Below are 20874 nucleotides of genomic sequence, written 5' to 3' on the forward strand. Positions count from 1 at the left end.
TAGTCCCTCAGGGAGACATAATGTAGATAATGTTTTATTTGAAGTTACATTTATCATGATACCATATCCGAGTGATACAAAGAACACAAAGTACTAGTCAGTGCATACCAACTTATATTAATGTTCTAAGCCTAAAAGGTATGTTTTAGGAAGGAAGGGTATTATTTCATTGTCTTTTTTGGAGCTCTGCCAGACCAAGGTTTTTACCCAGGTTTTACTTCATCCAGGGCAGTGACTAAACTCTCTGCACCAGCTTTGTATATAAATACCGTGGCCAAGGCTTTGGGATTTCGATATTCACTTCTCCTCTACTAACCAGAACCTGAGGGACATGCCACAACACACCTATATACGCTTCAGATACAATACGAGAAGGTCCATGGCACCGGAATTAGTACGTTTTAAAATGTAACATTTGTGATAGCCTAAGGGGTATAGGGTATGGGGAGTGTAGCTATGCGGGTATCAAAGGGTGCTTGTTAACCCTTGCTATTCGTGATGCCAGGGTGTGGGCTCCTTTATAAAGCTTCTCCTACCACTGCCCTTCCCAGGAATGATAGGGAGGTAGATGATAATAGGTTTGAGGTAGATAATAGATTATCCACAACCGGTGAGTTTCTGTAAACTGCGTTAACTTTACTAAAGATTTTCTGTACACTTCATTAACATAACAGTCTCTTATCATAACAACAGTTTCCTTTGGAGATTGACAATGGTTGGGACTTTAGCTTTATGAGTCTTTTGATCTATTACGCTGTTCCACTGGATTTAGGGGAATTAGTTGCGGTCCAGTAGTCACACTAGCATTAGCAGGAATTAGAGTAAAACTCATGATTTTTGGTTCTGCTGAGGCCATAGGTTTTGAGGCCTAGCGTATCTTTGAAAGTTGCGTAGCACCGTCCTGTTAGTCCGGCATCCACGAGAGCAGCAACCCAAGAGAGCGATAATTGGACGCAGCTCCCTTATATGGGCAGGGACTGGACTAACGCTATTTGGTCCAAACGGATGTCAATCACCATTACAGAGATTTGTGGGTAACACGTGACCCAAGGACCTCCTAAGGTCCTGCAACATACCATAGAGGTTACTAACTTGGTCACATGACCGAAGGTCCTGCGATGCTGAACAAGGTAAGTACTATACATTCCTATACAATATAGCTATAATTATTAATATATACATTTATTAATATTAAAGTTAGACTTAAGGAGAGGCGAATAGGGGCTGTCCCACCTGAGGAACCCTACCTGAACGCAATTACTCTGACTTTGGGGACCTCTGCACTGGGTACTGGATGCAATACGGTACCGGAACACCACACATTTATTGAATTTCTTCTCCATAAAAATTGCAACACAGCAGCAAAACTAGAATACATTTTTTGGCCAAACATAAGGAAGGAAAAATAGCATTACTGTCTTGTAAAAGTTTTGCAGACACATTGCTGTTAGTTTTGCTGTTGTATTTTAAATTTTATGAAGAAAAAGGTCAATAAAAGTTACATTTTCAAACAAATTTTAATGCCTTGGACCTTATCGTATTGATTGTTCTGTGAATAGGTCGCTCAAAGTACAGAAGTTATCTAGTGGTGCTACACAACAATTGTTATCTTCTGTACGCCTGAAATACAAACCGCGTAAATATGCAGATCACTTTACAGTCTAACTGTTTCAGAGGGTCCTCCAGTTGGCGTCCGCTTATACACCATAATGGGCCGCTTATCCAACAAAGCCACAAAGGTCATACTGAAGACAAATGGATGTGAAGCCAATTACTTACCGTATATACTCGAGTATAAGGCTGAAAATGTCCCCCTCGGCTTATATTCGAGTGAACTCTCTGCCTGTCAATCCCTTTCAGTGATCTTCAACCTGCGGACCTCCAGATGTTGCAAAACTACAACTCCCAGCATGCCCGGACAGCCATCGACTGCGGCCTTCGTCATCATCCAGACCCCCCCTTTAGTTTTCTACTCCCCTCCCCTTGGTGGGAAGGAAGGGTGAGCTGGTCTGGGCCATCTATGCTGCAGGGATCGTCCGGTGGGGAGGGTTAGTCTTTCCGGGCTGTCCATCTTCAACGGGAGGCCCTCTTCTACGCTCCGGGCCCGGCCCCGGACTAGTGTCGTTGCCTTGACGACGACGCACAGGGACGTCCATGCGCATGAACGTCCCTGTGCTTCGTCGTCAAGGCAACGTCACTAGTCCGGGCCGGAGTGGAGAAGAGGGCCTCCCGGTGAAGATGGACAGCCCGGAACGACTAACCCTCCCCACCGGACGATCCCTGCAGCACAGATGGCCCAGACCAGCTCACCCTTTCTTCCCACCAAGGGGAGGTGAGTAGAAAACTAAAAGGGGGGGGGGGGGGGGTCTGGATGATGACGAAGGCCGCAGTGGTCTTCAACCTGCGGACCTCCAGATGTTTCAAAACTACAACTCCCAGCATGCCTGGACAGCCGATGGCGATGATTGAAGGGATTGACAGGCGGTGATGATGAAGGGGGGGGGGATGATGATGGAGTGATGATGACGGGGGTCTGGATGATGACAGGGTGATGAGGACGGGGGTGTTAATGACGGGGGTCTAGATGATGACATGGGGGATGATGTATTTCCCACCCTAGGCTTATAGTCGAGTCAATAACTTTTCCTGGGTTTTTGGGGTGAAATTAGGGCCCTCGGCTTATATTCAGGTCGGCTTATACTCAAGTATATACGGTAATATATAAACTATAAGTTAATTCCTCTGGGGGGTAAAGAAGTGCTGGTTAGATGATTTCTCTCCCACAATAAACATGTCTGTTCAACTTGGACAGATAGAGGAATGAGGAATGAAAATAAGAAATGCCAGCCGCAACTTGGGGAAAACAATACTATTGGTTAGAATGATATCAACAGATCCGGCTAAAATCTGTGGGATAAACGGATTAAAATATCCTGAAGCCTCTAAAGGAGTCACCAGTCCTTTGACAGTCTAGTAAATTCAATAGTGTCCATTGTTATCGGTATTTGCCATTAAAGGGGTACTCCGCCCATAAACATCTTACCCCTATCCAAAGGGTAGGGAATAAGATGTCTGACCACGGTAGTCCCACTGCTCAGACCCCTGCGATTTCCGTGCAGCACCCTGCATTCAACAGTATGTTTAGAATGCTGGGTTTCCGCGGCCGGAGACGTGATGTCACGGCACGTCCATTCATGACATCACACCACGCCCCCTCCATTCGTGTCTATAGGTGGCATAAATGGATGGGGCATGGCGTGACATCACGTCTCCGGCCAAGGAAACCTAAAGTTCTAAACATACTGTGCTGCACGGAAATCACTATAATATATAGTGGACGGGGCTCCGTCCATTCAATTTACATATTCATTGTCTGTGACTCCACTTCACAACATATTCCAATGAATAAGTAAATTGAGCAGGTGAAGCCCCGCCCCCTGTTCATGAATCGCTGAATTTAGCAGAGGATCTTCTGGGGCGCATATCTCAGGACCTACTGAATGTATTTAAGTAATTGATCCCCTAGTCGGACTCCTGTTCACACACATTATAACCCAGTGTATAGTGGGTCTAGTGTGGGTGAACAGGCTGACAGTTTTCCTTTAAGAATAACTTAGTAAGAAAAAAAATCTGACATCTACTAACTATAGCCTTCTGCTGCTCTGACAAACCTTAATGACACATAATAACCTACCATACCATTTATACTGTCAATTTACCCTGATGAATGGGGCGTGACCACAGACTATTACTGTACATACCTTCACTACTCTCTTCACTGAGCCTATGGTGATTTTCTCCAGCTTAGCATCGGCTCCTGGAAGGTCCCAAAGGTGCCGTAACACAGCTTCCCCTTCTTCAAGGACATGTGCTTGACCTTCGAAATGTGGGTTTTCATATAGAATCCAGCTGTGATCGAGAAAGAAATACTGTAATAGGAGAACACAGGCAGGGAAACATAGACATGCAGCGGAAGTAAATTTACTACGGTATCATTATAACCATCTGGAAATGATTCTTACCTCATTACTACAAGACATATGCTATATATATATATATATATATATATATATATATATATATATATATATATATATATATACATACACACATAGTATAAAAAGAAATGGAAATAATCTAGCCATACAGGAATCTTCACTCTCATCATACATTCTAAGGGGATTTTGTAGAATACTTTAATAATAAGTTAATTATAGGAATGCCCCAGAGAATTGTGGGAAAGCTTATGCCGATTTATGAATGTGTGAAGATGAATATACGATGAGCTTTCTTGACATAAATTTGTATAAATGGACCCAAACCTATTTTGCAAAGGATTTTGTACTTGTCTTGGCAAACTTACAACATACATTTCCCATATACTATTTCATCCATCCATGTCCCACAATAATGCCATCATTGTGTAAACCATTAATGACAGGTAATGAAGTCATCTGTCTAGTCAATAGGATAAGAGGATATATAGGTGGAATCATTTATTTTACCACCGGTATAACTGGATCAGTATTAGGCAGGGTTCACATTTGGAAAGTATTTTGTCATTATTTTGATCTACTCTCTTTATTTAGTGTCCCTGTCATTACAAAAAAACATGTCGCAGAGACACAGTACATAAGAGAAGAGCATTCCAACATCCATTTATTCGAATAATATATACATAAAACAGCAATGTTTCGATCTTTGTCAAGCCTCGCAGAGACGTCAAAAGTATTAATTTGTCTAAGTGGTCAGACTCCCATTATTCCTAGATATAAATTGGAGAAACAGGCGCTTAAAGGGGTGCAAAACTTTTTTTTGTTTTAAGTTCAACTTTATTTTTTATTTTTTTTAAGTTAAACAGATTTGTAAATTACTTCTATTAAAAAATCTTAATCCTTCCGGTACTTATTAGCTGCTGAATACTACAGAGGAAATTATTTTCTTTTTGGAATACAGAGCTCTCCGCTGAATTATGAGCACAGTGCTCTCTGCTGACATCTCTGTCCATTTTAAGAACTGTCCAGAGTAGGAGAAAATCCCCATAGCAAACATTTGCTGCTCTGGACAGTTCCTAAAATGGACAGAGATGTCAGCAGAGAGCATTGTGCTCGTGATGGCAGCAGAGAGCATGGTGTTCCAAAAAGAAAATAATTTCCTCTGTAGTATTCAGCAGCAAATAAGTACTGGAAGAATTAAGATTTTTTTTATAGAAGCAATTTACAAATCTGTTTAACTTTCTGGCACCAGTTGATTTAAAAAAAAAAAAAAGAAAAAATAAGTTTTCCACCGGAGTACCCCTTTAAACACTTCACTCCCTGGCTCTGTGTGATCTCTGTCTCACTGCGCCACTGAGTTTACTGTAGTTTGTTCTTTTCACTCTAAAGTCCCAGCACATAGATAGGCAGGGACCGTCTTAGTGGTTGTGGATCTGTCAGTGAGAGCGGATACGCTGGGATAGCGGTTGTGGGCGAGTGAAGGACTTCACCTTTTCCCTGCCCATATGTGACATATGAAACTGAGAATAGGGGTACCCCAATACTAGCTAAAGCCCAGAAGTGCATAAAGCAAATCTCTTGGCTCTAGGGAGGGCCACCTGTGTCCATTAAGTAGTATGTAGCTCTTCATTTCACCATTCACGCTATTTCTTTTTTCAATCTTCATTTCTGGGTAGTTCTCCTGATTGTCGAATAGATCTATTGCATATGTAATTTAGTCATTTCTGGGGCTCAGTATAACTTAAACTTGGCCCCCTCTACCTGAGGGGCTACATTGCCAACCTTTTTCACTCATTACATAACTATTATTAACCCTGAACCATTAAAAATAATCTTAACGTGGATGTAAGACAACTTGAAGCCCGTAGTGGGGCTATCATTTACAGTATTTATACCTTGTATGGAGTCATAATATGGGGGAAAGATAAATGTATAAAGATAAATATACAATACATAACAATACATTTCCTGGATTACACTAGTAGTTTACACTGGCTCAAGGACCTGAATTTATTTTGTATTTTCTTTCTACACATGGACAGACAGTCTGTCTTTGCACATATCTCTGTTGCTCTCTCTTTTCTAAGCGGTTATTATTCTCTCGTTTGTAAACACGGCCAGAACTGAAAATAAACAATTTCCTCTCAAAAGCAAAGTCATAAATTCCCAAGAATACTTGCATGTAATAAACACATTCCAAACAGTATTAGAAAAAGATGGAGTGGTCACCCAAAAGCCCGGCTATATACACTAAGTACAGTAAGAAGCATCTCAAGGGGGAATGTCAAATATTTCACACATGACAACCACTTACTGCCCTAGATATATGCCCATGGTGAAGGCTTAATGTTTCACAAGGCACAATATCAGCTGCCGCTTTGAATTTACCATTTCAGGAATTGAGAAATGATGCTAAATATGACCACAGTGGTCACAATAGAATTTGTTATAAAAATATCTTAATTATTACATTAATATACCATAATAGAGTTACCTTTCCAATGTGTGACAAACTCAATAATGGATTAAAAATGTTTATGAAAAGTACAGTTATTTTGTGTGTGTGTCTGTGTTGTAAAGGCTGTATGAAATACATACCGTATATACTCTAGCATAAGCCAAGTTTTTCATCACAATTTTTCGTGCTGAAAATGCTCTCCTCTTCTTATACTCGAGTGAACAAAAAAACGCTCCCAACTTAGCTGTGAGGGGATGGGCCAGGCCATCCAGCTTCAGGGACCGTCCGGTGGGGAGGGTTAGTCGTTCCAGGCTGTCCATCTTCACCGGGAGGCCCTCTTCTTCGCTCTGGGCCGGCCCCGAACTAGTGACGCTGCATTGACACCACCGCTCAGGGATGTTCATGCGCAGGGACGTCACGGACGTCTGCTGTGCACGGACGTCCCTGCGCGTTGTCGTCAAGGCAACGTCACTAGTCCGTGGCCGGCCCGGAAAAGAGGGCTTCCCGGTGAAGATGGACAGCCTGGAACGACTAACCCTCCCCACCGGACGGTCCTTGCAGCATAGATGGCCGAAGATGGAAGGCTGTGACCAGCTCACCCTTCCTTCCCACCGAGAAAGCAACAATTGGGGAGGTGAGTAGAAAACAAAAGGGGGGTCTGGATGATGACGAAGGGATTGACAGGCAGTGATGATGAAGGGGGGGATGATGACGAGGGGGATGATGACGGGGTGATAGTGACAGGGTGAGGATGACTGGGGTGTTAATGATGGGGAGTCTGGATGATGACAGGGGGGGGGGGGATGATGACATGGGGGGGGAAGATGCATTTCCCACCCTAGGCTTATAGTCAAGTCAATAACTTTTCCTAGGTTTTTGGGGTGAAATTAGGGGCCTCAGCTTATATTCGGAATGGCTAATACTCGAGTATATACGGTATATAGCCCAAAGCCTATTTACAATAATTCTGGTTGCTATTGGAGCAGACTACAAATAGTCACTGAGTTTCTTGAATGGATTTTAGTGGCATTTTAGGATTTTGCTAGTTTTAACAATGCCTTTTTCCAGCAATTTTCAAACCCCCATACAGAAGCCTCTGAGGAAAATGGAAGAAAAAAAAGTGCTATATCTACTATTCTGGTAAATAAAATGCCAAAGACCAAAAGAAAGGCTAAACAAAATGACACTTAAAGCTACAAAGAAAACATTGTTTTAGTTTCACATTACCATATAGACTTTCCTACTATTAAAATATCTGGCTGCCAAACAATGCACGTAAAAGAAAATTAAAAACATGTTTTTTGTTTTGTTATTTCAAATGCTACCTGTAAAGCCACCTTTAAATAGATTAATTGTATATGGAAAGTGGAAATGCTGTTAAAGGTGAAGCTTTTTTTTAAATGGGCATTGTCAGATACAAAAAATGTTTATATGTTGTACAGCTTGGCAAAACATTAAAGGAATACTGTAGTGGATTATAACTAAGTTATAGATCGCAGGTGGTCTGACCGCTGGGACACACCGTGATCTCCTGTACAGGGCCGTGGCAGTCCACAGGAAGGGGGCATTCCGTCCTCCACATGACGTGGCAGCCGAAATCCCATAGAGCTACATGGAGGGGGCCTGTCTGCTGCGGCTTCCTGCGGGGAACAGCACAGCGCTTCCTGAGGACTGCCGCAGCCCCATACAGGAGATTGCGATCTATAACATATCCCATATCCTTCGTATAGAGGATAAGTTATATTCCACTACAGTATTTCATTAACCTTGCTAATATACTTCATAAGAAAATTTGATTTCCTTTTCATAGACATCATGGCTTATAAAATCATGGCTTTGTCTAAGCTGAAGCACAGGCATAAACAAAGTCCAGTAAGTGAGAGTGGGCTAGCACTCCTCTGTCTGATAGGACAGGAGAGAGCACGGAAGAGTACTATCAGACAAGAGAGAGCACATAGGAGTACTATCAGACAGGAGAGAGGACAGAGGAGCACTGTCAGATAGGAGAGAGCATATGGGAGAGTCCTAGCCCACCCTCACTTACCGGACTTTGTCCATGCTGTGCTTCAGCTTGGACAAAGCCATGATTTCTATAAAAAGGAAATAAAATTTCCTTGTGAAGTATATTAGAAAGGCTAATGTTTTGCCAAGATGTACAACATATAATACGTATTTTAATCTGACAGTAACCATTTGACTAAATTGGAGTGATTTTCTATACTGCAGGTATACTGAGGCCTTATACAAGACAGTCATTTTTGGACCTTCAGGTTGTATGTATAATATGTTGCCTATGCATAAGCATGATGAAAACAGATACTTTATTAATAAAAATGTGTTTTCTTACCATCCTCTGATGACCCGAATGTTTACTCCATTAGGAAACGACCAAGATGTGGCATCCAAAATGTCAGCCTTAAGCTCAATCTTGTTCTCCAGATCTATTATGTCAGTAAGGATCACCTGCATTTAGTTAACACATTATGAATTAGCAAATCGTGTGCATTTTTTGATACAAGGTATAAGAAAAATATACTTTTTTTCATAAATAGTTTCTTCACCTTTGATAAAGGGGTCTTTTGGGCAGAACAGTTTATCACCTATCCACTGCATAGTGAGATAAATGATAAAACCTGTACGGGTCTGACCACTAGAACACCCACTAACAAATAGAATGAGAGACACTTGTCCACTATTCTCCGCAAGGCCACTGCCAGAAAGAGTTGGCGGTTAAGCATGTGCTCTTCTGCTACATTCAAACTCTATGGAACTGACGGGAGTCGAAAATTCTTCTTTCCTAGGACATAAGCCATCAGGGGTCTTCCAGGCATTCCCCCATACATGATATATTGTTGGCCTCGTATGAGGAGGAAGCATAAGACATCATCGATTTCATGCACGTATTCAGCTTTATTCTCCGACCTTATAAAATTGTTTCCTATAAGTACTTCATGATTCAAAACTCCGCATTCTTTAGACTTTACACAATTCTCATAGGTTCTGACATCTCTATTTCAAGAAAATATACCATCTCTATTTCAAGAAAATATACCATGGATATTACTTTACATTACAATGAATATACTTCGACCAGGATTTTGGATGGCTAATATAAAAAAAGAAGTGTCATCTGGCTTAGTGGGAACTTAATAGTTAAATGTTTTCTTTTTGGATAAAAGAATACAACCCGCTATAGTTATAAAATAACAAAATACAGTACAGTGTGTACAGAACATCATCAGGAGAGCAGGGAGAGCGCATCATCAGGGAAAGTAAAGAGGCACCAGGATGAACCAGATAGGACTAAAAAAGCAGAAGACAAGTGAAAATAATGTATTTTTTTTATTTTATTGCCATCATAGGCTTTTTTTTTTTATATAGAAAAAAAAATTATTAAATCTAATGACTTATTTTTAAAATAGAAAAAGAAAACAAAACATTAGCAGAAGCAAGGCCCACTAGAAAAAGTAAAGCAGCGTACTGTATATAAGACAAATATGAAGAATCTGTTACAGCATAATAACTCAAATCAACAATAGTAATGACAGCAACAAGATCATATGTGTCCCATCCCACTTAAAATTAAAGATTAGGCAAAAAGAAAAACTCAAAAATCGGCCGTATTTAACCCCTTAAGGACCTGGCCATTTTTCATTTTCGCACTTTTCTTTTTCCTCCTCACCTTTTAATAATCATAACACTTTCAATTTTCCACCTACAGACCGATATGAGGTTTTTTTTTTCTTTGCGCCACCAATTTTACTTTGTAATGACATCAAATCATTTCACCACAAAATTGCTATAGTTTTTATTTTATTTTACTACTTAAAAAAATGAGAACTACATGCACCAAAAATTTGTATGTTTAAAATTGTCATCTTTTGAACCCTATAACTACTATTTTTCCACACATGGGGATGTGTAAGGGCTCAATTTTTGCACCGTGATCTGAAGTTTTTATCAGTGCCATTTTTGATCACTTTTTATTTTTGATCACTTTTTATTAGTTTTTTTTAGGGTATACAAAATGACCAAAATTATGCAAACATTATTTACGTATACGCCATTGAGCATGTGGTTTAATTAATGTTATGTTTTTATAGTTTGGACACTTACACATGTGCCGATACCACATATGTTTATTTTTGTTTATATTATATATATATATATATATATATATATATATATATATATATATATAGCATTGATCAGTGTTATCTTTGCTCTGCTTCTCCAGGCATGGAGCAGCATATCGTCGATCGGACAGAGATGGAGGCAGGTAGGGACCCTCCCCCATCCTCTCAGCTGTTCGGGACGCTGCAATTTCGTTTTAGACGCGGCAATCAACTTTGATTGCCGCGTCTAAGGGTTAGATCGGTGATGTCCGGCATTAGACATGGGTTCTGGTGGCTGATAGCCGGGGAGCAGAATCAGGGCGTACAGGTATGCCCTTGGTCCTTAAGGTGTAGGCAAAATATATAACCCATAGCTTCTAAAAGGATGCATACATTGTGAACAGGAAACAAATGCACATGTAAATAATGAGAAGGCAAACAGAGAGGGAAGGAATAAAAAGAAGGAAGAAAAAGAAAAGGCGGAAAAAAAAAAACCTTTAAAATAAAAGCTTTTTTGGCATCAGTTACAAATTTTTAATTACTAATAATATAATTTGTCTTATCCTAAGAAAATTGAATAAAAATATACAGGTGAAACTCGAAAAATTTGAAGTTCCTTTATTTCAGTAATGCAATTTAAAAGGTGAAATTAATAATAGAGAGAGACTCATTACTTGAAAAGCAAGATAGCTCATGCTGCGATCTGTCATAATTGTGATATTGTGATGATTATGATTATGGTTTACAGCTCATGAAAACCATAAAGCCCCCCCCCCCCCCCCTCTCCAAGTACTATGATTTGGGGAGCCATGTAATCTGCTGGTGTTGGTCCACTGAGTGGATTTTTTTTTTTATTTGACTATGCTAAAGGGGCTGTAAAGTTAATGTAGTTCATAATATAGTGTCTGTACCTGTGTGTGATGGTTTTTAACCCCAATATTTATTTTTAACAGCGTACAAAATTACTGTTATCTCTGATTTTTCCCAGGTTGCAATGTGGCCGAGACCTGACTCACTAGTCAGCTGATGACAGGGAGCCTGTCTGCTTCAAAGGGTGGAGGGATCGCTTGGTGGGTGAGAGATCAATCTGCAACTAACGCAAAAGCTGTAGGCACCCTGATTGAAAACCACAGGTCTTTTGAATGGATGCAACCATTTATGTTTCAATGGGTGGGGTGGCTGAAGTGCGGGAGGGAGGAAAATGAAATTATGGGACTTGTAGGCAAAGAAGAAAACAGGAAATACCAGTTCACAAAAAGTATTATGGTAATCTCACAACCTAGCCATTTAGCCCCAAGACAAGCGCAGATCCTTCCTAAGTATGTCCATTACTGTCTGGCAGGTACGTACTAAAATCATCTTATGGTGGATAACTTCTTTAAGTCCAGGGTCAACGCATCCATCTACCAGGAGATTTTGTCTATAGCAGTATGCTTCTACTCTCCAAAGTAAACAGTAGGTATGGTTCTGGTTGTTGTCATTATGTTTCAAATGTTTACTTTAATTTAAAAATAAAACAAAAACCAGCAGAACGCACCCATAATTCTATGCTAAATGGTCTATCTCATCAGCAATAACCTTTTTAATATGAAAAGATGGCCACAACTGATTTTGCTGGTGGAAGTTGCAGCTGACTGCTTCTATCCCATGAGGTTGCTGTAGCAGGGAAAATATAGTATAAATGTGCAGACACTGAAATCAACATATGTAACTATGTAACTAGGTCAACCAGAGCAAGATCCACTATTTGTTGGGGCTATCTGTAGGCGACTACCCCCTCCCTTTAATGTCTTATTATTATTATTGTTAATAACAACAACAACAATAATAATACTAATAACAATACTTATTTATAGAGCGCCAACAGATTCCATAGAACTTTATAATTTTTACTACAAAAGGCAAGATAAAAATGGGCTTTTGAGATAAGACAACCCATTAATACCCACCAATTTAAAACAGGATTTGGAAAAACTTATTTGATGTTCAGGCGAAGACAAGCTGGAATATACAAAGCACTCCATAGACTGATCATTGATTGGCAATATCTGCTTTTATAGGGACCCCTTGACAATCTGATCACATAAGGACAGATAAAAATAGTCTTATTCAGAGACAGTGTATGTCGGGCAATTTGGGCAATCAGTGTCTGGCCACAACTGATGGCAAAGTGCAACAGTTGTGTATGGATCCGCTGCCCAGTTATACCTGCAGGACAGATGCAAGAACCCTGCAAGACGCATACCCCTGTCTGGCGTGCGCAGTGATCTGGTGTCTTGATTGAGGCAATTAATCTGAACTGTCCTATTCAAATGAAAGGGATGAGTGGGATCATGTTTCCCTTCGACTGTACCAAGGGAAACCTAGCCAGATCATCAGATATATGTGAGACATGATATTGGCTCAGGGTATTAGAAAATCTGGTGTATTTATAGACTGTAAAGTCTAAGTTAAGACCATTTTTTTGGTGGCTTAACTTTGGCGCACTTTGTCATGCTTAAACCACACTGCCTTTTCGTTAGTCACACCTACGTTCTGTTAAGGCACGCATAGTTTCATCTCACAGTGTTCTGCTGCTGGAACCCCCAGGTGATCAACTGTAATCTGTGGGGAAATCACGCAGTAAGTATTAAAATTTCCTGCAGCGCCATTACAGGAGAAATTAGGCAGTGCACAAGGACCTTCTAAATCAATGTGTTGTCTGCGTAGAGGACTCTGCAGTAGAGGAGTGAAACGGGATAAAATACTTGCAGGCGCGGGTGGTATTCGGTCTGTTGCAGACAGGAGTAGGCAGTCACACAATATACCGTGGATCCCATTAATTCCACGCACTCTGGCAAATCGCATCTTTTGAAGTGAAAATCCACCGAATATAGCCATAACATTTGCATAATTTCTTTGCTATCTCTAAAATCTGTGACAGAATGTTTGTGTGAGCGGAAGGGATTGGACACACCTGTGGCGGGAGCGGACGAGATTGGATACACATGTTGCAGGAGCAGATGAGATTGGACACACACATTGCAGGAGCAGAACACATGTTCAGGGGGAGTGGGATTAAGAAAATAGTCCAGGAGCCCTACACAGGGCCCTACATGGCAAGTCCTCCAGAGTGAAAGATGCTCTTTATAATGTGTAATAGAGAACAAACGAAGCACTCACCAGGTAGGTTGCGTCTTGAAATCTTCAGGCTTTTATTTCATCAATCCTCTGAAGACATATAGATTGCTGGACACGAGCAATGCGGGAGAGCTGGAAGGTGCAGTGGCGTGGGGGGGATGGGCAACGGACCGTATCGCGCTGTGACGCGCTTCGTCAGGCCCTTCGTCACAGCGCGATACGGTCCGTTGCCCATCCCCCCCCACGCCACTGCACCTTCCATCTCTCCCGCACTGCTCGTGTCCAGCAATCTATATTTTTTATGCATGTTTTAGTATAAAAAAACGGTGTTCAGACCTAGTGTTTGAAGGCATGCCGGATTGAGGAGGGTTTAGGACGTAAGAACCCTCCTCAGTGAAGTAAGTGCATTTGGAATATCGTATTTTATGTATGCACTTTATAGTGAAACATGTCTGCTCTCCTATTTTGAGTTTTTTTTTTCTCTTTTCCCATTGCTGTATTCGGAGGGGCTTCTGCACTGACCGAAGTGGATTGCGGACAAGGAACCACAGGGGATAGTGAAAAAGGCGTTTTAAGATTGTGAGTGGTTTGTCAAGAACCACTCACTAAGTTTAAGTTCTGGTTCACACTCTGCTTTTTTAAGTCTGCGTTTTTTGGTGAAAAATTCTTGGACCGCTCCCGAAAAGTTTTTTCTGTGCTTTGTTGATATGGGCTGTACAGTGCGACCCAAAATCCATTGGTAATCCTCAGATTTCACGATGCCTTGCACACATTAAAGGCACCCAGTGCCAGAGGCAACATAACAACCTTAAAACATCATTGAACCTCCACCATATTTCACTGTAGGTACTGTGTTCTTTTCTTTGTAGGCCTCATTCCGTTTTCAGTAAACAGTAGAATGATGTGCTTTACCAAAAAGCTCTATCTTGGTCTCATCTGTCCACAAGATGTTTTCCCAGAAGGATTTTGGCTTACTCAAGTTCATTTTGGCAAAATGTAGTCTTGCTTTTTTATGTCTCTGTGTCAGCAGTGGGGTCCTCCTTGGTCTCCTGCCATAGTGTTTCATTTCATTTAAATGTCGATGGATAGTTCACACTGACACTGATGCTCCCTGAGCCTGCAGGACAGCTTGAATATCTTTGGAACTTGTTTGGGACTGCTTATCCACCATCCGGACTATCCTGCGTTGACACCTTTCATTTCATAAATTTTTCTTTTCCGTCCATGCCCAGGGAGGTTAGCTACAGTGCCATGGGTTGCAAACTTCTTGATAATGTTGTGCACTGTGGACAAAGATAAATCTAGAGATGGACTTGTAACCTTGAGATTATTGATATTTTTCCACAATTTTGGTTCTCAAGTCCTCAGACAGTTCTCTTCTCCTCTTTCTGTTGTCCATGCTTAGTGTGGCACACACAGACACACAATACAAAGACTAAGTGAACTTCTCTCCTTTTTATCTGCTTTCAGGGGTGATTTTTATATTGTCCACAACTGTTACTTGCCCCAGGTGAGTTTAAAGGAGCATCACATGCTTGAAATGTTATGTTTTTTTACCCACAATTTTGAAAGGACGCCAATAATTTTGTCCAGCCCATTTTTGGTGTTTGGTGTGACATTATGTCCAATTAGTTTCTTTCCTCACTTTTTTTGTTTAGTTCCAATACACACATGTGTATAGCAAAACATGTGTTACTGCAATCCTTTTCTGTGAGAAATACTTAATTTTCTTGACAAATATCAGGGGTAACAAAATTTATGGTCATGACTCTATCCTGGACAAGGATCCTGAACAGTGGACCCCCCTCTATTAACTTCACTAATAGGGTATTTAAAACTGGATACTGTAAACTGGACAGCCTCTTTTAATGAGAATGCTTCCTTTTTAATACAATTCAGCTATTCGCATAGAAACCTCACAGATCGCCCCCTCCGTCCCTGCCTCGTGCACTGGAAACAGATAAATCAGCCTGGAATCAATTAGGATTATTTATTAGCAGCCGGTGGCACATTAGTACAGCTCCTTTGTAGTTTACTAATAAAATGTTAATTTGGCATGTTGTGTTAAGATCACAGAGGCGACTTCTTGAACCTTTAGATGAGCTTCACTTGTTTTGCAAAGTAATTTGTTGATGATGAGCGTTTAACAGAACAAGTTAATTATGTTGGTGCTTTGTAATGAACCTCTAGCGCCCCTGACACTGAAAAGGTTCCATTAGTATGCAGTGTGCCAGCAATGAAACAATAAGCTTTTAAATTAGTTAAAGGCAAATTCGAGAAAAAAAAAGACAATCAATAATGTAAGATTAGGTAAATGAGGACACTTCTGCTGCATGATGTATTTGTCTGCTCTACTTATACTAATGGGCCATACTAACTACTATGACCGCAGGATCCTTCTGCCAGTCACGTTAATGTGTGCGCATCATGCGATCTGCCCTATGGATGGTGTGGTAATTCATTTCATATGTTATGGATAAAGAATAGGAGTTATATATAAAAGGACAGCTGTAGAAATCATTTTAAGACCGACTGTATCGTAATGTATCTAATAAATGTGATAACTGTTCTTTAGATCACACTTTCATACATATAACCTATTGAAGGGTTTTCCAGTCTTAGAAGATGCAGAAGATGTTGGCAGAAGCTTTAAGGGTTACTCCAGCCAGAATTAACTTATCCCCTATGGGATAGGGGATAAGCAGCTGATTTTTTTTTTTTTGGGGGGGGGGGGCTCTGTTCTAGCTGTGGCCCAGGAGAGAGGAATGTAAAAGTTGTTTTTTTCTTTAGGGGTAGGCCAGGGGACTGAACTTCAAGCCACTTTTCCCCTATCCACAGTGTCTGATCACGGTGGTCCGGCTACTGCCCCTTTCACACTACAGGTATCATCCTGTAAAAACCTCTGTTATTACACCCAGCAAAAAGTCCTGAAAACAGCCGTCAAAAAATCCCATTCATGTCAACAGGATTTTTTTGACCATCCTTTTGCATCACGTATGTCCGTTTTTACTAACGTCCGTTATTTTTGCCGGCACAAAAGACGGTGCATGCACTAATTTTTGGTCCAGCAAAAATAATGGTGAAAAAACGGCCGTTAAAATTTAACATTGAAGTCTATGGGAAACGGATATTAAAAAAAAATCCGTTATCATCCATTTTTTGTACTGAGCATGCTCAGTACAGCTTTACAAAAAAGGGTTAAAAACCTGATTAAAAAAACCCGGATGTAACTGGTAATAACGGATGATAACAGACGGACAACATCAGGTTTTTTAAGAAAAAGCCCATTAAAAATAGCGGATGATGGTCATCAGTTATCATCCGTTATTACCAGTTATTGCATCCATTTTTTTTCATCCGTTATTGTAAAATAACGGCAGTAAAAAAGCAGGATGATACCTGTAGTGTGAAAGTGGCCTACTCCTGTACAGGGTGTCCTTGTAGCACTCCAACGCAAGTGTGGGCTCGCTCAGCCAATCACTGGCTGAGGATGAAAAAATAGCTCCTGTACGGGCCCCGGCTACTCACGTATCCACAACGGGTGATCAGTCTGCAATCAGACACTTATCCCCTAGTGTCCAGAAAGTTGTACCCCTTTAATCACCCTCTCCCTAACTTGTTTTAGAAAAGAACTACTATCTATTCTTCTCAGGACTGCTTGGTGTGAACTATGCCTTGATGCAAAATATTATGCAGTGCGTGAAATACCACCATTTGTGTTGCTTCATTATAAGCAGAGCCTGGAAATGGTGCGGGGGTGCAAGCCCTTATAAAATTTTTGGGTCACCGGCCATTCCTCTGTAAATAAATGACCTTGGTCCATGGAACATTATTGGGCCGTAAGACTTCAGACTTAGCTGATGGCTCAGTCAAAAGAAATGCTTAACACCAAACATAAGAAACTAATTTCCCGAGAGTCAAACAACAATAACAATAACATATGTGTCTAAGTAAAAACCTTTCAGAACCCTTCAAAGAAATGTCAAATGTTCGTGTTGTTTGCTCTTTTAAGTGGTAGACCAGGTTTGTCTTTTCATGTCTGGCACAAACATGTCATAAAAAGTATTGCCTGCTGGTACCTGGAGCCCAGAAACGCTATACAATAAAATTTCACTTTAGTTACGTCAATGACAAAACACATAAATGTGATATCTACTGAGTTCTTTGCTACTTTGTTTCATGCTATATTCTCTTACTGGATGTTGATCTGTCTTTCACGGACACCTCTAAAAATCTCTTTCCTGTAGCTGTAGAATTACATAATAATGTTTTATATGCATTACTACATTGATGAAGAAGACAAATGTATTATTTTGTTATAGCGGAGTTGTATAAATGTCCTGAAAAAACATTGGTAACAACATATTATAGTTGAAATGGTGCAATATAATTAAACCTATTAGGATTAGAAAAAAGGACAGGTACTGTTTAAAGAAGATCTCCAGCGATAACTAACTTATCCACAGGTTAGGGGATAAGTAGCTGATCACGGGGGGTCCAACCGCTGGGGCCCCCTCGCGATCACCGGGACGGGACCTAGCACCCAGTGAGGAGCTTGTGCTGCAGCCGGCACACACTATTCATTTCTATAAAGCGCTAAAAAGACCCGAGTACAGCTCTCAGGCATCATCGGCACTCCAAAAGAAAGGAATGGAAGCATGTGTTGTCTACCGGTAGAAGACACACGCTCCTCAATGAGAGCGCCGGGGCTCCGTCCTGGAGATTACGGGAGGCCCCAGCAGTCGGACCCCCCGCGATCAGCTACTCCTTTAAATTGTATTATATTCAGTGCTACCAGCTTTGACTGGTAATGAGGAAAGACTTGTGGGTTCCAAACTGTGAATCGCCAGATGTTGCAAAACTACAACTGTTCATATAGAGCAATGCACAACATACCTTTCCTGGCCTTGGGTTGAACTTCAAAGGGTCCAAATCAGCTAGATCCTGAAATTACAAAAAAAGAAATAAATAAAGTGTTTTTGAAGATTCAGCATAAACTAAGTCAATTCTTGGATTCCAAAACAGATGTAGAAATGAGTATCCGGTATAGAACAGTAATAGGGTCTCAGGCGGGATTCATGTGCAGCCGATGCAGTTGTTACGCCGAGCGCTCCGGGTCCCCGCTCCTCCCCGGAGCGCTCGCAACATCCTCGCTACGGCAGCGCCCCGGTCAGATCCACTGACCGGGTGCGCTGCGATACCGCCTCCAGCCGGGATGCGATTCGCGATGCGGGTGGCGCCCGCTCGCGATGCGCACCCCGGCTTCAGTACCTGACTCGCTCTCCCTCGGTCCTGTCCCGGCGCGCGCGGCCCCGCTCCCTAGGGCGCGCGCGCGCCAGGTCTCTGCGATTTAAAGGGCCACTGCGCCACTGATTGGCGCAGTGGTTCCAATTAGTGTCTTCACCTGTGCACTCCCTATGTATACCTCACTTCCCCTGCACTCCCTCGCCGGATCTTGTTGCCCTTGTGCCTAGTGAAAGCGTTCCCTTGTGTGTTCCTAGCCTGTGTTCCAGACCTCCTGCCGTTGCCCCTGACTACGATCCTTGCTGCCTGCCCCGACCTTCTGCTACGTCCGACCTTGCTTTTGTCTACTCCCTTGTACCGCGCCTATCTTCAGCAGTCAGAGAGGTTGAGCCGTTGCTAGTGGATACGACCTGGTTACTACCGCCGCAGCAAGACCATCCCGCTTTGCGGCGGGCTCTGGTGAACACCAGTAGTAACTTAGAACCGGTCCACTAGCACGGTCCACGCCAATCCTCTCTGGCACAGAGGATCCACCTCCTGCCAGCCGGCATCGTGACAGCAGTTTCCATATGACCATGCATCACAGTTTTTACTTGCATTAACGGTAGGTTCACATGGCGGAATTTCAGCGAGGAATTCCCCAGAATAATTCAGCAGGGAAAATTTTGCTTTACACATTCCTCAGAAATATAACATCAGTCTTATATTTTGCGGAATTCCATGGTGGAATCCCTTTGGAAGAGATCTGTGTTCTGAGAACACAGAAATTATGCCGAAATTCCGTAATTTCCTTCAGCACCGTAGGGTGCATTTGTTTTAAAATTTTTCCTCTTTTCTTTTATCAGCTGTCCATACAAAGCCAGAAAACTTGGTGGCATCTGCTGTTGGTGAGACATTTGCAATAAGGCAAGATATTTGCCCCAATGTATATCTGTATGTTCCAGCATAACTTCCTGGAGACCTTCCCATGTGTTACTTATATGTCAAAAGAAAAATGTAGTACAATTTAAAGGGGTACTCCACCCCTAGACATCTTATCCCCTATCCAAAGGATAGGGGATAAGATGTTAGATCGCCGGGGTCCCGCTGCTGGGGACCCCGGGGATCGCTGCTGCAGCACCCCGCTATCATTACTGCGCAGAGCGAGTTCGCTCTACACATAATGACGGGCAATACAGGGGCCGGAGCATCGTTACGTCATGGCTCCGCCCCTCGTGACGTCAAGGCCCGCCCCGTCAATACAAGTCTATTGGAAGGGGGCGTGGCGGTCGTCACGCCCCCTGCCATAGACTTGCATTAAGGGGACGGCCCGTGATGTCACGAAGGGCGGAGCCATGACGTCACGCTGCTCCGGCCCCTGTATCGCCCGTCATTACGCACAGAGTGAACTCGCTCTGTGCAGTAATGATGGCGGGGTGCCGCAGCGGCGATCCCCGGGGTCCCCAGCAGCGGGAATGCGGCGATCTAACATCTTATCCCCTATCCTTTGGATAGGGGATAAGATGCCAGGGGCGGAGTACCCCTTTAAGGATGTCCAAAGTCAATAAATGTGTGTATATATGTGTACTTATATGTTCTAGCATTACTTCAGAACGACTGAAGATATTTCCATTAAACCCCGCAAACGTTTCTTATATGTCAAATACATAATTCTGTACAGACTATCTCTGCATCCCGAGAGTATCGCCATCAGGAGGTCTCATGCAAGTCTATGGGACTTCCAGTACATCCCATGTACATGTTACTCTCAGGCTGATAAGATTGCCTTAAAGTTTTAAACATCTTGTCACCAGACCAACATGATGGGAAAGCATGATTTAACTGTCTGGCAGGCAGGTGCAGACAACAGTTAGTGTGGAGAGAGGAGAGAACACATTAGTAAGGGGGCAGGAAGAGGGCATGGCAGTGCTGAAGTCCAGGGAGGATGGAGGACGCTGGGACC

At 42.0% G+C, this 20874-nt stretch overlaps 1 protein-coding gene across 1 annotated transcript in view; it reads right to left on the minus strand.

The window, feature by feature from the left end:
• Positions 1 to 20874, minus strand: part of CRYBG3 (crystallin beta-gamma domain containing 3) — a 204293-nt gene that overhangs the window by 64172 nt on the left and 119247 nt on the right. The window contains exons 5-7 of the mRNA XM_056559317.1: positions 18585 to 18632; positions 8801 to 8916; positions 3762 to 3909 (exon numbers count right to left, since the gene is read on the minus strand). Of these exons, the coding sequence (XP_056415292.1) occupies positions 3762 to 3909; positions 8801 to 8916; positions 18585 to 18632 (312 nt within the window). The remainder of the gene's footprint in view (positions 1 to 3761; positions 3910 to 8800; positions 8917 to 18584; positions 18633 to 20874) is intronic.

This window comes from Hyla sarda, chromosome 2, assembly GCF_029499605.1.
Source record: "Hyla sarda isolate aHylSar1 chromosome 2, aHylSar1.hap1, whole genome shotgun sequence".
Taxonomy (NCBI): Eukaryota; Metazoa; Chordata; class Amphibia; order Anura; family Hylidae; genus Hyla; species Hyla sarda.